This window comes from Ranitomeya imitator, chromosome 1 (assembly GCF_032444005.1).
Source record: "Ranitomeya imitator isolate aRanImi1 chromosome 1, aRanImi1.pri, whole genome shotgun sequence".
NCBI lineage: Eukaryota > Metazoa > Chordata > Amphibia > Anura > Dendrobatidae > Ranitomeya > Ranitomeya imitator.
In genome coordinates, this window is record NC_091282.1 from 803105069 (window position 1) to 803120685 (window position 15617).

The 15617-nt window shown below is 40.2% G+C and overlaps 1 protein-coding gene across 2 annotated transcripts in view; it reads left to right on the forward strand.

Moving 5' to 3' along the window:
• SAMD4A (sterile alpha motif domain containing 4A) overlaps positions 1–10690 on the forward strand; it is a 138791-nt gene extending 128101 nt beyond the window's left edge. The window contains exons 11-13 of one of the 2 annotated variants that reach the window (XM_069738652.1): positions 2662–2788; positions 5982–6065; positions 8768–10020. In XM_069738652.1, the coding sequence (XP_069594753.1) occupies positions 2662–2788; positions 5982–6065; positions 8768–8796 (240 nt within the window). In that variant the 3' untranslated portion in view covers positions 8797–10020. Of the gene's footprint in view, positions 1–2661; positions 2789–5981; positions 6066–8767 lie in introns of both variants that reach the window. The other variant, XM_069738660.1, reaches the window with a different exon arrangement.
• The last annotated feature ends 4927 nt before the right edge of the window (positions 10691–15617 follow it).

Here is a 15617-nt window from a genome sequence, read left to right on the forward strand (position 1 = left end):
TCTTGGAGGCAGAGATGTAACATGTTCATGGGCTTCAATGCAAAATCTGCCCCAACCTACCACGGGCTTATACTGGTGTCTTATGGCAGGACATCTAAGGGGTAACGTTTCTTACATACCAGTGTGAGGAGGCTTATAAGCCATGCAGTGCTCCTAGGAAATTTGCATATTATGGCAGGAGGGCATTGAGCTGGATGTGACCCCTTATAGCTACATCAGCGATCGGTGATATATAGAATGGGGCTAACCATCTCCACATACCCGCCTCAATTCCCCCAAATATTCAGTTATTTTTCAATTATTTTTTTTTGTGACACCAGTGTCCTTTTTTTCTTTTTTTTTCCCACAATGTCTTGGAACCTAAATTACAAACACTACGACGCCACGATAAAATAAGTAGTTGCCGTCCCTCCCGAACACATGATTACTTAACCATGTTCTATTTTTTCCACATGTCTGGATCCTTTTAAAGAAATAAAAAAAAAAAAAAATAAGTAGTGAGAACAGACTGCAGGCATTTCCTGTGTTCCCTGCAGAGGGGGTACCAAAGGGGCCCGCAAAGTGACTTTAAGCTCTGGATCCAGGAGCAGACCAGGTGAAAAAATACAGCTCCAGCTGAAAAAAAAATGTACATTTAGGTAGGAAGTATGGAGTTTGTCCTTACATAGTGGTGCTGGCCCTTTAAGAAAACATATTTGGCCAAAAGCTCCTTCTAACTACAGATGTGGAGGAAGAGCAGGCTTTCAATAAAGCTATTTTTGGGGTTGATGTTAGTCCAGAGGTGTTGCCTGGAATAATTAGGATCGAGATTATGAAGCCTAGATTTGTAAGATGCAATAATAAACTCCCCTGTTAGTTATATCCCATACTGTCTGTTATATATAATGCCCGCTTTTTATGTAACGCTCTACGTGGCCTATCGGGCTTTAATTAAACTCTATATTACAGTTTATTGTCTTCTGTTATCAGCCATTTCAAGCTAGAACGGGCTTGACTGTAGTGCTCTTCATGGGTTTACCCATAAGCAGGAATTTCAGGGCCCCATACTGGCAATATTTTCAGACCTCCCTGACCCCCAGCTGCGCCTCCACCCCTCTAATCTCCCACAGTCCCACTGCCCACTCTTGGAAAAACTCCACATCTGCACCACATCCTCACCAATCACACATATAGCCAGCAGCTTTTGTTTTGGCAAAAAAAAATTTTTCGTTACAACCACGACAAGGTAGACTCTTTTGGCCGGGCCTTACTCTAACCTATTAAACATTTTTTTAAAATGGCTAACACTCTTTAGGTATATTTTTTTTTCTTTAAAGGAATGAGTCGCATACATTTTTTTTTTTTAAGTTACCAATAATGCCACATACAAGGAATAAATACCGCCACACCATGACCAGACAACATATTACCATTACATAGTGACCAAGTACTACAATACTGATGGTTATGGTTAATAAAAAAAACACAATGCTAATATTACCACAATACACATGAGCTCTGTATATAGTATACAGTGTATAGTGATAGTGTGTACAGGTAATACAGTGATCACCAGTGACATTACACACAGGAGCTCTGAGTATAGTGTCAGTGTACAGGTAATAGTGATCACCAGTGATATTATACACAGGAGCTCTGTATATAGTGTAATACAGTGATCACCGGTGACATTATACACAGGAGCTCTGTATATGGTGTCAGTGTACAGGTAATACAGGGATTACCAGTGACATTATACACAGGATCCCCCTCTATATTATACAGTGCAAGTGTACGGGTAATAAACTGACTTGCCGGTGATGTTTCAAGTTGAAGGCCTTAATCTTTGCCTTTCTTCACCAGCACAGACAGCCATCACTTCTTCCAGCCAGGACTCATATCTGCAGAAAACGAGTTATCTAGAGCACCGCTTCCAGAGCACATTCCCCAATTTCTACAGTATACAGCTGAATAAAGACGTGCACCCATTAATTTAGAATTGGTTATTATGCAGCCCACCATTCCAAATATAAATTATAATCCACCACTGTGCCCCCACTAACTATACATAGCCACTTTCCCACCCAATAAATATATAAATTAATTAGCCTTTCCCCCAATTCATTACCAGTCAGTTACCAGTCACTGCATCCTCAATGCCCCCACTCTGTACCTCCTGCTCCCCAATTCATTATATTTACATACCCCCCTCCATCCATATTCATTGTCATGTCCGCCCTCTCCCCCCCTCAAGTTATCATTATTTGATGTGCCCTCCCACACCCCCCACACTACCCCCCACTTTTCACTCTCAATTCATCATCATTTGCTGTCTTCCACCCCCAACTCCTCACTATCCGTCACCAGCACATCACAGAAGAGGCAGAGGGAGCCCTGGAGATGCACGACCATTTTGTTTTGATGGCTGTGCAGCACTAGGAAATCTCCCTGAGCTGAGATGTATGCCGCCGATGGCGGGTCACGGTATATTATTATGATCTGGGGTCCGGTGAGCAGAATCAAGAGGGGGCCCACTAAGGGCAGTAATGCCCTGATCGCGGCCCTGCCCATAGGTAGCCACACATGTGCCAGGGACTGGGCATGGTGCCTATTTGTGCAGTGTTCTTGACCCCATTTTGTACAATTTACTCAGTTATGGTTCCTTCTTGGTTTTCCCAATAGAATCTGTGGTTTGCCAACCCTGGTGGGAGTAATAGTATGCCAAGTCGATCTCACAGCTCCGTGCAAAGAACGCGCTCACTGCCTGTTCATACCTCCCCACAGACAATGCTTCTGTTTCAACAGCCAGGTAAGCGTGCTTCATGTTTAATATCTTATGACTTGCATTTTTCTGATACACTGCTCCAAATCGACTTCATAGACTGAGAGTAATGATAAAATTCTGCTTACCTGCAGCCACCACTAGTGGGAGCTCATTACATGCTGTTTTATTACATTCCATATATATGGGAAGCTCCCCCTAGTGGTGGCTTCTGTAGATATATTCAGGCAAAGAACCTCCTAAATTATATATACAGTACAGGCAAAAAGTTTGGACACACCTTCTCATTTAAAGATTTTTTTTGTATTTTCATGACTATGAAAAGTGTAAATTTACACTGAAGGCATCAAAACTATGAATTAACACGTGGAATTATATACTTAACAAAAAAGTGTGAAACAACTGAAATTGTCTTATATTCTAGGTTCTTCAAAGTAGCCACCTTTTGCTTTGATGACTGCTTTCCATACTCTTGGCATTTTCTTGATGAGCTTCACGAGGTAGTCACCGGATATGGTTTTCACTTCATAGGTGTGCCCTGTCAGGTTTAATAAGTGGGATTTCTAGCCTTATAAATGGGGTTGGGACAATCAGTTGTGTTGTGCAGACGTCTGGTGAATACACAGCTGATAATCCTACTGAATAGACTGCTTTTTTCTTGCCATAATATAAATTCTAAGTAAAGAAAAACGAGTGGCCATCATTACTTTAAGAAATGAAGGTCAGTCAGTCTGAAAAATTGGGAAAACTTTGAAAGTGTCCCCAAGTGCAATTGCAAAAACCATCAAGCGCTACAAAGAAACTGACTCGCATGAGGACCGCCCCAGGAAAGGAAGACCAAGAGTCACCTCTGCTTCTGAGGATAAGGTTATCCGAGTCACCAACCTCAGAAATCGCAGGTTAACAGCAGCTCAGATTAGAGACCAGGTCAATGCCACACATAGTTCTAGCAGCAGACACATCTCTACAACAACTGTTAAGAGGAGACTTTGTGCAGAAGGCCTTCATGGTAAAATAGCTGCTAGGAAACCACTGCTAAGGACAGACAACAAGCAGAAGAGACTTGTTTGGGCTAAAGAACACAAGGAATGGACATTAGAACAGTGGAAATTTGTGCTTTGGTCTGATGAGTCCAAATTTGAGATCTTTGGTTCCAACCACTGTGTCTTTGTGAGACGCAGAAAAGGTGAACGGATGGACTCAAGATGCCTGGTTCCCACCGTGAAGCATGGAGGAGGAGGTGTGATGGTGTGGGGGTGCTTTGCTGGTGACACTGTTGGGGATTTATTCAAAATTGAAGGCATACTGAACCAGCATGGCTACCACAGCATCTTGCAGCGGCATGCTATTCCATCCGGTTTGCGTGTAGTTGCACCATCATTTATTTTTCAACAGGACAATGACCCCAAACACACCTCCAGGCTGTGTAAGGGCTATTTGACCGAGAAGGAGAGTGATGGGGTGCTACGCCAGATGACCTGGCCTCCATAGTCACCAGACCTGAACCCAATCGAGATGGTTTGGGGTGAGCTGGACCGCAGAGTGAAGGGAAAAGGGCAAACAAGTGCTAAGCATCTCTGGGAACTCCTTCAAGATTGTTAGAAGACCATTCCCGGTCACTACCTCTTGAAGCTCCTCAAGAGAATGCCAAGAGTGTGCAAAGCAGTCATCAAAGCAAAAGGTGACTACTTTGAAGAACCTAGAATATACATAACTCCACATGTGTTAATTCATAGCTTTGATGCCTTCAGTGTGAATTTACAATCTTCATAATCATGAAAATACAGAAGAATCTTTAAATGAGGTGTGTCCAAACTGTGTAAAAAAATAAATACATAAAATATATATATATATATATATATATATATATATTTATTTAGATGGTGGCCCGATTTAACTCATCGGGTATTCTAGAATATGCATGTCCACATAGTATATTGCCCAGCCACGTAGTATATTGCCCAGCCACGTAGTATATTGCCCAGCCACGTAGTTTATTGCCCAGCCACGTAGTTTATTGCCCAGCCACGGAGTATATTGCCCAGCCACGGAGTATATTGCCCAGCCCACGTAGTATACAGCAGTGTGGGCACCATATCCCTGTTAAAAAAAAAAAAAATAATAATAATTAAAGCAAAAAATAGTTGTATACTCACCTCCTGGGATCCGCCGAAGCTGCGGCGATAGGCGCGCAGCTACATTGCGAAATTACCCAGATGACTTGGTGGTCTCGCGAGACTGCTAAGTCTTCTGGGTAATTTCGCAATGCATCGCTGGGAATGGAAGATGGTGGCCGGCGCGAGCGGCTCAGCGGACAACGGAGGGTGAGTATAGCAGGTTTTTTTTTTTAATTATTATTATTTTTAACATTACATTTTTTACTATTGATGCCGCATAAGCAGCATCAATAGTAAAAAGTTGGGGACACACAGGGTTAATAGCGGCGGTAACGGAGTGAGTTACCCGCTGCATAACGCGGTCCGTTACCGCCGGCATTAACCCTGTGTGAGCGGTGACCGGGAGGGGAGTACGGTGTGGGCACTGACTGCGTGGAGTAAGGAGCGGCCATTTTCTTCCTGACTGTGCCCGTCGCTGATTGGTCGTGGCAATGGTTCGTGGGCGTTTTGCCACGACCTATCAGCGACTTGGATTCCATGACAGACAGAGGCCGCGACCAATGAATATCCGTGACAGAAAGACAGACAGACGGAAGTGACCCTTAGACAATTATATAGTAGATATAGAACAATTTTACTTCTGTTGTATATTAAACGTAGTGTTATCATTAGAGCAAATGGTAACGATTGATGGTAACAATTGAATAAATTGGTGTGAAGTTTGCATATTGCCTAATGATTTTTTTTTCTCTCTACGCTGAGGGTACAATAGACCAGTGACTCCAAAGCTGTTGTAATACTACAGATCCCAGCATTCCCTGAGAGTCACTGTTTTGCAGCAGGTAGAAATTTGTAAAATTGGGCAAAGCGGCTTGCTTTTCTCTACCAGAATGTTAAATGCCAACTTCATCTCTGGATTTTCCACCTTTTTAATGTCTTATTCCTAATGATTTAATAATGCACCTGTTGGTTTTTATATTTAGTGCTCCATGGTACGGCCTCGTAATAGCAAATTCCTCATCCACGAGGGACTCATCGTGTGACGGAATTTCTAAAAATTCAAACATTGGGTCATTTTTTTTTTTTTTTTTCTCCATCTCCAGATTTTCCAATACCAGCAACTGAACCCGATATCAATAACCGTCTGGAATCGCTGTGTCTGAGTATGACTGAGCATGCTCTGAGCGGTAAGCATTGCAAATATAGCTCAGCTAAAAATACCCGGGGAGGAGACGGCCCAGAAGAGGAATGTCTGCCAGACGTAATACATGTACAAAATGTCTATTTTCTGGCTTTGCTTTGTAAATCCGGCCAATGAAATCACCACTTAGACTACAGAGGAGTCTGCTGTTTGGAGTCCTGCAGCAGGAAAGCTCTGGCGGTCCAGTGATAGAATGTCAGTCTGCAGCTGCCAAAGTCAGTTTTGTGGTGGGCCGAGGTATGTGAGGTTATTGCAAAGCAGGATCCGGTGTAACAGCAAAACAACATGTCTGTACACTGTGTGATTACAGGAGGGAGACGCACACAACTCATTGCCATTGCTGAGTGCGGATTTGGTAAATCTGGTGCAGTTTTCCAGCCTGAGATCAATGGTGGGTCTCATAATTCCCTGCAGTCAGAAAGGACAGGGAAGCTAGTGCAGATGGGGAGGCTGAAATTAGGAGCAAGGTCAGTCCACTAAAATCCACCAAATGGGCTAGAACAATGTTTAAAGGGAACCTGTCACCTGAATTTGGCGGGACCGGTTTTGGGTCATATGGGCGGAGTTTTGGGGTGTTTGATTCACTCTTTTCTTACCCGCTGGCTGCATGCTGGCCGCAGTATTGGATTGAAGTTCATTCTCTGTCCTCCGTAGTACACGCCTCCGCAAGGCAATCTTACCTTGCGCAGGCGTGTACTACGGAGGACAGAGAATGAACTTCAATCCAATATTGCGGCCAGCATGCAGCCAGCGGGTAAGGAAAGGGTGAATCAAACACCCAAAAACTCCGCCCATATGACCGAAAACTAGTCCCGCCAAGTTCAGGTGACAGGTTCCCTTTAAACCTCAGGCCCTTTGTGGTGAGTGCACAGGAGTTCATACCTGGTGTATTCCGAATCCAGAATTCCACAGATCGAAAATCTCCTGTGTATTAGTGTGTGGCCTTTCTTGTGCCCCTCTCCTTTTGTGCGGCTTTTCTCCCACAGGCCATTTCTCTGCCCCCCATACATGGCACTTTTGTGTGGCCTTTTATCCTGTGCTCCCCTTTGTGGTCTCCCTCCCCCACTATCCTTGCTCATGCGTTTTTTTTTTTTTTTCCCTTTGTGGCCATTATACTCGGCCTCTGCACCCTCTTTGCACGTCTTTTTTCCCCTACAATGCATCTTGTCCCTTTGTGACTTCTTACCACCATTGAGCAGCCTTCCTCTCTGAGACCCCTCTTGTGCAGCCCTTTTCTTGGGTAACCATGGCCTCTGTCTGCCATTCCCCTTCCTCTCTCCTGCATGGCATTTCTGTGACCCCCCACCTTCCATGTTTTGGGGCCTCCTCCATCCTGGAGATTTTGGGGATCCCTAATGGCCATTCGGCAATACTATCTAGCTTATGGTAATTTATACATGTAATCTTTGTGCCCACCTCCTCTATTTATGGGTGGGATGGAGGCCACCACCTAACATTTTACTCTTTTCTAGCTACCCATCTAACTATCACACCTACTGAAGAAGAAACACCTCAGAAAATAAGGCTCAATTTAAAGGCAAATAAAAACATGTTTATTTCAATTTATATTAAAAAGCAAAACCATCAGGGTAAGTAAAAAAAGGATATATAGACTGACGAGAACAGCCCAAAATGAGGAAATATGTTGGTACTGCCTGGGCCAATAGAGTGAAGGTGCATACAAATACAAGTGTGTTTAGGTAATAAACATGAAACGTATACATAAAATAGTTAACGATGACACATATATCCCATGTGGGTTTACAGTAGATTATGAATAGCAGGAAAACTATTTTACCAAACCAAACTATTTTGAAGATATACTGTGCATAAGGCTGTTTAATAATACATATCAATAAATACAATAAATTAAAAATGGTTAAAGTCTTTGCATCCACAGAAAATTAAGCCATCAGAAGTATACTGGACAGTAAGAGATGCTCATGGTAGAGCATAGTTAATAGACAAATCCTGCATATCATATAAGCATTCTTAAGAAATATAAAGAGATTGCTCATTTAATTGGTCATGAATGCTAAGGTCCAGGCATCCACCACACCTGACACGCGTTTCGCATTGAAATGCTTCCTCTAGGGGTGGTTAGACACTGGTAAGGTACCTTTTTGTAGTGCCAATAACTTATCAGAGAGAGCAGGTGTGTAGTCCAAAAATCATGCGCTTTCCTTCATCTAGTGTTGACGCCGTTGTCTAGGTGATGATGGTATAACATAGAGAAGGCAGCTCGATACCCGGAAGTGATCAAAGTAGGCCCCATAAGCCACAGCACCACTGCCTACCAAGTGGTCACATGACCGTAAAGGGGCCGCATCAAGGCGACTAAGATAAAGAACTTCCCGTGATATCGCCGTGGATATACCACCATATTTTCTCATGTTGTGCTGTTCTCATCAGTCTATTTTTTTTTACTTACCTTGATGGTTTTGCTTTTTAATATATATTAAAATAAACGTGTTTTTATTCGCCATATGCCTTTTAAATGGAGCCTTCTTTCGTTAGGTGTTTCTTTATTGTGTTATGCTCTGTGGCTTACATTTAGGATATATGTCTTGAGTATCTTATCACACCTACTGGCCTAACATGCAACAGCAATGATGAGGTTAACCTGAACTTTCCTTTGACCATTCGCTGTCCTCAATACATTTTTTTTTTTTTTTGTTTTTTTTGCAGATGGTGTAGACAAAACATCCACTATCTGATGCGAACCGGTACTTTGTGGCAGCGCTGGGCGTAGCACACAGAACTGCTGGTGCAGTGTTGGGTTTTGCTCACTCTTTCTTCCCTGGATGCGCCAAACACAATTTTGCCTACACCCCCCACCTTGTTGTTGTAGAAAGATGGACGAGTGGAAGCATAACCTGAGCTTGCAAGGGAAAAAAAATTGGCTATTTGGCTATTTTGTGAAATGAAAATATAAACTTTTTCCATTTGATCAGTTTCCTGAATGAAAAGCTTCATGTTATGAGCGGGAAACGCATGAAATGTGATTGGCAAGAAGTTTTGCTGCCACTGGACAAAACATGTCTGACCCATCACTGGGGACCTGACATGTGACCAAACAATGGAAGAAGGAAGAGGTTTTTGTTCTGCTGCATTTTTTTCCCCGATACATTTACAGTATTTTGAATTTGTTTTCCCCCTTAGTTACAAAAAAGAAAAAATAACAAAAACACAAATTACTCATGTTTACAAGTTAAGGGTACATCGGTTCTTCAGGTATGCCTTCTGTATCTAAATATTCATAGATTTTATTTTATTTTTTTTTAATTATGAATAGCAGCCGGTTTGCGTCATGTAAGAGCCAAAATTTTCTTATGGAATTAGAAAGTGTTTTCAAGGTTTTGATTCTGGGGTCCCGCAGGGGCCATTATTTTTTTTGTTAGATAGGCCTGTGTAGCTAGCCATAGATATCAGAAGAAAGTCTGCCCTCTCTTGGATGGCTGGTGTCCCCACTGACCTGTATTGTTTGTAAAACAATTGGCATAATTTGAAAAAAAAAATTCAAGCAAATCATTTTGAAGAATAACAGTTAATTTAAAAATAAATCAAACTGGGTAATAAAAAAAAAAAGTAGGGGTCAAACTTCTAATGTCTATGGGCAGCTTTGTGGGGCCATTTAAGTCAGGGGTGAAGATTTGGGGTGTTTATGGAAAGTCGTGGAACGTGAAAAGAAGAAAAGAGCAGAGTTGTTTTTTTTTCTTAGGTTTTTCTTATGTTTTTATTCTTTGTCTCTGAAAAAGACTTTGCTGAGCATCCTCGTCCTCTGCTTTATTTGCAATTGTATCATTTCAACGTTTTTATTGTGCAGTTTTGTTTTCTATTCTACCTTTTTGTGTATTGTGTTTTTTTTTTTTTTTTTTTGAGGAGTACAAAGGCTATTCAGCTGTTGGTAGTTTTGAAATAAATGCTGCTGATGGGATTTTAGTGCTGCTTATGGAGATTCGTACATAGATTTGCCAGAGGCAAGAAAAGTACTAATTACGTACTCTAAAGTAAAACAAATATTGCTGCCATAACCCCACTGCATCTGCTAAATGACAGCGGCTTGTCATGGGATTCCAAAGTCTCCCGCTCATTCCTCCACTGGGCCATCCTTGGAGTAACTTTTTTTTTTTTTTTGTAATTTTTTTCCAAACTTAATGGCAAGTTTAGCCATGAACAATGTGATTATTAGCATAATTAATGTTTTGTACTAAGGGTTATTTTCCCTTGTAGTGGCCAAATGTCAGTGCATCTGCGGCCAGACTTAAACTGACGAGATGGGAGAAAATGGTGTATGCACACAGCGCCGTAGGTCCCCTAACCTGTTGTCTGGTGCTTCTGTGAGGTACCATAGTCATCGTCAGAGAAGCAATGCTTCTAATGGCATGCACTGGAACTTGCCAGCATTTTATTTATTTATTTTTGTTTTTACAGATTCATTAGGAATTAATGAAGAAAAAGGCAACCTTATAAAATGAAAGGGTCTTGGTACAGTTTGAGCCCATAGCAGGCTGTGAGCACAATACAACTAATATGGCTGTGTGCATGATATCGCCCCAAATGCAGCAAATATATTCACATGCGACTGTTATTAAAATTATTCAAAAAGTTTTTGTTGGCTTCTGACTTTCTAGGAACAGATGCTCTTGCCATGTCATTGCATTAGACCTTACTGATGGAAGAACATATGGAACTATAGAATATCCATTCTCTATTTGACCATATTGTCAGTCCAATAAATTTTGTTTTTTATTGTCGCAAAAATTAGGACTTCATCCTATCAGGAAATACATTCCCAGAAAATTTATAACAAATGCACGTACCTGAAATCTCCAAAACAAGGTGGTGAAATAAAAAGAAACCTACAACTGCTGTGGGTGGCACATAACCCATGTTACGTGCAATATCTATGTGTTCTATACATTGGCAAAATTGGGAAATTATTATTTTTTTTTTTTAGTCTACAATACAATTTTTATTTTATGGCAAATATTTTTTTCCCCTTAAAGTATGTTCACATGGCGTCTTCACGGAGACCCTCTTGGTAGCCACATTTGGCTAAGCCCTATTGAGCAGGGCTAATCTGCATGCATTTCTGCAACCTTGCAGATAATAGCAGATTTTTCTATTTCTGTATGAAGAATCAGCCATGTGAACATAGCTGTCATATCTAGCACCCATCATCTTCATACTGCACAATGTATATATAGTCTGGAGGCTATATTTTAGTGGAGGGATGCTATATATTGAAGGTGCTATACATTTTTGACAGATGGCATGTATTATTTTTTTTATTGTGACAATCCCCCTTAGAATCAGAAATGACCTAACTGAGGGACGGTGGTAGTCCCAATTTTGTACCTTTGTAAATAATTGACATTTTATGGCAACTTATAAAGGTATTTGGGGGAAAGCCCCTCTAAAATGGCACAATAGTATTATGGAAGAGGAATTAATGTCCTACATGGGTGGCTTTTTTTTTTTTTTTTTAACTTTGGAGGCCATTTTTTTTCTTTTCCTCTCCAACTGAATTGGATCCATCGTGGCCCAGTGCCCTCCAAGATCTCCTTTTATGTGTCTGTGACAGGAGCGGCTTTGGAGGTGGCTGTGGACCCCTTAACTCTAGGACCCCTGTGCAGCTGCACAGGTTGCGCCAATAGTGTGTGCGTCCCTCTTTAGGCAGATGTCCTACAAAGTATTTTGTGAGATGAAACATTGCATAGAAGTTATTGGTCTGATGAATCAATAATAGAGGGGTTATCAGGGCCTCGTTTATCAAAATTATCAACTTTGTTGCCTATAGAAACCAGTTAGATCTCTGCTTTCATTTCTTCCCTGATAAATGAAAGCTGACATCATATTGGTTGCTAAGAGCAACAAGACCACTTTTAGACAGTTTTGTTCATTGAGGCCTTAGCAGTAAAAGTGGCCTTGTTGCTTCTCATAGCAACTTATCAGAGCTTGGCTTTTATTTTTGAATCTGCTCTAGAAAAATGAAAGCTGAGTTATGATTGGTTGTTATGGGCAGCAAACATAGTCTTCCTGTCAGACAGTTTTGATAATTGAGTCTAGGCCAGTAAAACTGTCCATGATGGCCATACCAACCAAAGCTCACCTATCCTTCTTTTTTTTTTTTTCTCCAGGACCGATTTTTAGTAATGAAGGTAAAGCTATGATTGGTTGCTATGGGTTACCCTGCCAGTTTCACTGCTTAGGCCTCAATGGTCTAAACTGCCTAAAAGTAAAATTGGTCTGTTACCCATACCAACCAATTAGAGGCTGGCTTTCATTTTTACAGAGCAGTTTAAGAAATGAAAGCAGACTTCCGATTGGTTGCTAAGGTCAACAAAGTCCATGATTATTTTTAGGCCTAAATGATTAAACTGCCTCATAGTAAAAATGGTCTTTGTTGCCCATAACAACCCATCAGAGGTCAGCTTTCATTTCTTAAACTGCTCTGGAAAAATAAAAGCTAAGCTCTGATTGGTTAATATGGGCAATTAAAAAAAAAAAAAACTTTTCCCCAAAATTAAAAATTCTGTGGATAAATTGTGCCAAATACACATACTGAAAGGACTGGAGAACTGTGTTTTAACCTCTGAGATCCATCTGGGGAAATAGAATATTTGTTTGTCCTTCCTTTTTATGGCTTAAAGGGATTGTCCAAGATCAGAAAAACATTGCTTCTGTCACAACGCTTGTCTATGGGGTTGTGGCTGGTATTGGGGTATGTGCACGCGCTGCGGATTCGCAGCAGTTTCCCATGAGTTTACAGTAACATGTAAACCTATGGAAAACAAAATCCGCAGTGCGCATGCTGCAGAAAAAAACGCACGGAAACACTGTGTTGTTTATTCCGCAGCATGTCAATTCTTTGTGCGGATTCCGCAGCGGTTTACACCTGCTGCTCAATAGGAATCTGCAGGTGGAGTCCGCACAAAAACAGCAAAAAAACGGGGTAATTTGCAGTGCGGTTTACCTGCGGCTTTACCAAAATCAGTCCAGAAAAATCCTCAGGACTTTCCGCAATGTGTGCACGTAGCCTTACAGTTCAGCTCCTTTTTTGAGTGAATAGGCTTGAGTTGCAATGCCACATACAACCTGTAGACAGGCATGGCGCTGTTTGTAGAAAGAAGCTGCCGTGTGTTTGCAGTTTTGTGCAGCTAATCGTCATACCTTTTCCTATGGCTGGTAACAATACAATTTTTGCTTAAAAATTTGCCACACAGTGGTTGGTTTTTTGTTTTTTCACATAAAATTTATGAATTTTTTTTTTCTGGTCAGTGTTTAAGAAAAAAAAAGTGTAAAAAATCTATATTACTAATTTCAGATTTATTCATTTTACTTGCAGCAAAATAGACAGTCTATTTTTGTTCCCAGGGGTCCTGTATTGACTGCAGGTTTAAAAGAAAATAAATAAATAAATGAAAAAAGGCGTGAATTATTTATACCGTAAATGTGCTGGAGGCGCTAGAGTCTATTTAAAGTGGCAGTGCCTTTATTTCTTTGTACTTTTTTGTTGTGCCTTTTTTTTTTTCTTTAAAGCTAAGCTGTTATAGTGGTATATCATCTCTGCTGGCTTTTTAAATATACTTTTATAGGAAAAGTTTTTGCCTTATCTCTGGTGCTTTATATCCATAGTGGTTTATTAAACAAAGAAAACCGTGTTCTCAGATGTACCAAAAAGCATTTTTTTAATAGATGTTGCTGCTTGTATATAAAAAAAATATTTTCTTTGCTTGCCATTTTAACTTAATTTGTCTGAAGGCAAATTTTTTTTTTTTTTTTCTGTTTCTTGAATTTTTATTTTCTAATGCAAACCTGACTACACAAGTGATATATATTTACATACATATATATTACACACACTACAGTAGTATTATAATAGTGTTCTACCCTTAGGCTGCTGGGGAATTAACAAAAAAAACTGCCCCCTAGTGGCCTTCAGAGCTATGGCAGACAGTGTTTTTGTTAAACTTTGCTGATCTTCCACTGTATTTTGTGATGGTGTTTTGTGCTTTTTTTTTTATATACTTTTTATTTTCATTTTTTTTTTTTTTTGCTTAACACTAGTTTACTCCAAGTAGGCTTCTGAATATGTTGTAGAACAATATATTTAAGCCAAACCAGAATGCCAAGGAATTTACTACTCATTTCAGTGCCATTTTAAAAGCTGCTGCTTGGCAAGGGTCCAGTATACTATTTAATAACCAATTTATAATTACAAAATTATATATAATAATTTTTTTTTTTTTTTTTTTTTTTTTTTTTGAGGGTGTAGGAAATGATGGGAAACTTACAAAAAGAAAAAGCCTGTGTACATGATTATTCCTCCTTGTTTCAAAATTTGTGGTTTTATCCCTAAAATTCTTCTGCTTGCTTGTCTTCTGGAATTTAACGAAGCTAGTTGGCAAACATTCAGACTTATTCACTCGTTTGTTTCTTTTTTTCTTACACTTTTTCTCAAAGGTAAAAAATGCTGCACTTGGCGGTACAAGCATAGGAAATGAGATCTCTGAAATCTCATGAAAAATGCTGCTTATTTTTTCCTTGCAGATTTCAACCACCAGTGTTTTGTTTTTTTTAGTTTTTTTAAATCTGCAGCATGTCAATTCCTTCAGTGTTTTTCCAGCATTTTTCACCCATTCAAACAAATAAGAAATGTAAAACAAAAAAGCTAAATAAACAGATAAATCTGCTGCAAATGCTCAACATCTGCACATACCGTTAAACATAAGTCATTGTGTTGCATTTTTCGGGGGGGTGGGGGGACCTAAGGGGTGGTCTCTGGACTATTTAAATATTGATGGTCTATCATCTAGCTAAGAACACCAATGTTTAGTTGGTTGGTATCTGATATCTGGGTCTCTGCTGGCCAAGACCACGAGGGACCTACAGTGATTGTGCGAAATCTTTATTGAAACGATCGGACACTGGTAGTGTATTCTTAGGAGAGACCATCAACATTCAAGTCCCAGGAGAACCCACTTTTTTAGTAAACTATTTAAAATCAGCCCTCTGAGGGCAATAGCAATGATATAGATATATATAAATCATTGATATATATTTATACTTTTATTTGAAAGGCTACTAACCTCAGTGTTATCATATACAAATATGTTTATTTTATTGGGGTGTTCTATTTCTCCTTGTGGAGAACAAACTGCCGTGGCACTGTTCTCTGGTAAGGCTATGTACCATAAATGTGCTCGCCTCCAGAAAGAAGAATGCAGTCTCCCTAGTTTTATCTATAGGTAGCAACCCTGTCAGTCAAAGTCTGATCTAATGAAACATTCTCTTTTCATAATTTTGGAAAAAGTCTTTCAACCCAGTTAACCACAGTGTAAGCCCTGAGTTTAAAGTTACAGTTGTCATTAACTTCTTTTCACTATAATCTGTATAGTGAAAACACTTCTTGGGGTATGTTTGATGGAAAGGCCTAAAAATAGGGTTAGTGTGCCTTTTGATTTGCTGGAAAGGGATTCAGAAAGTGCTTTGATCTTATTATCCTTACCAAATATCTATATATCTATTTATA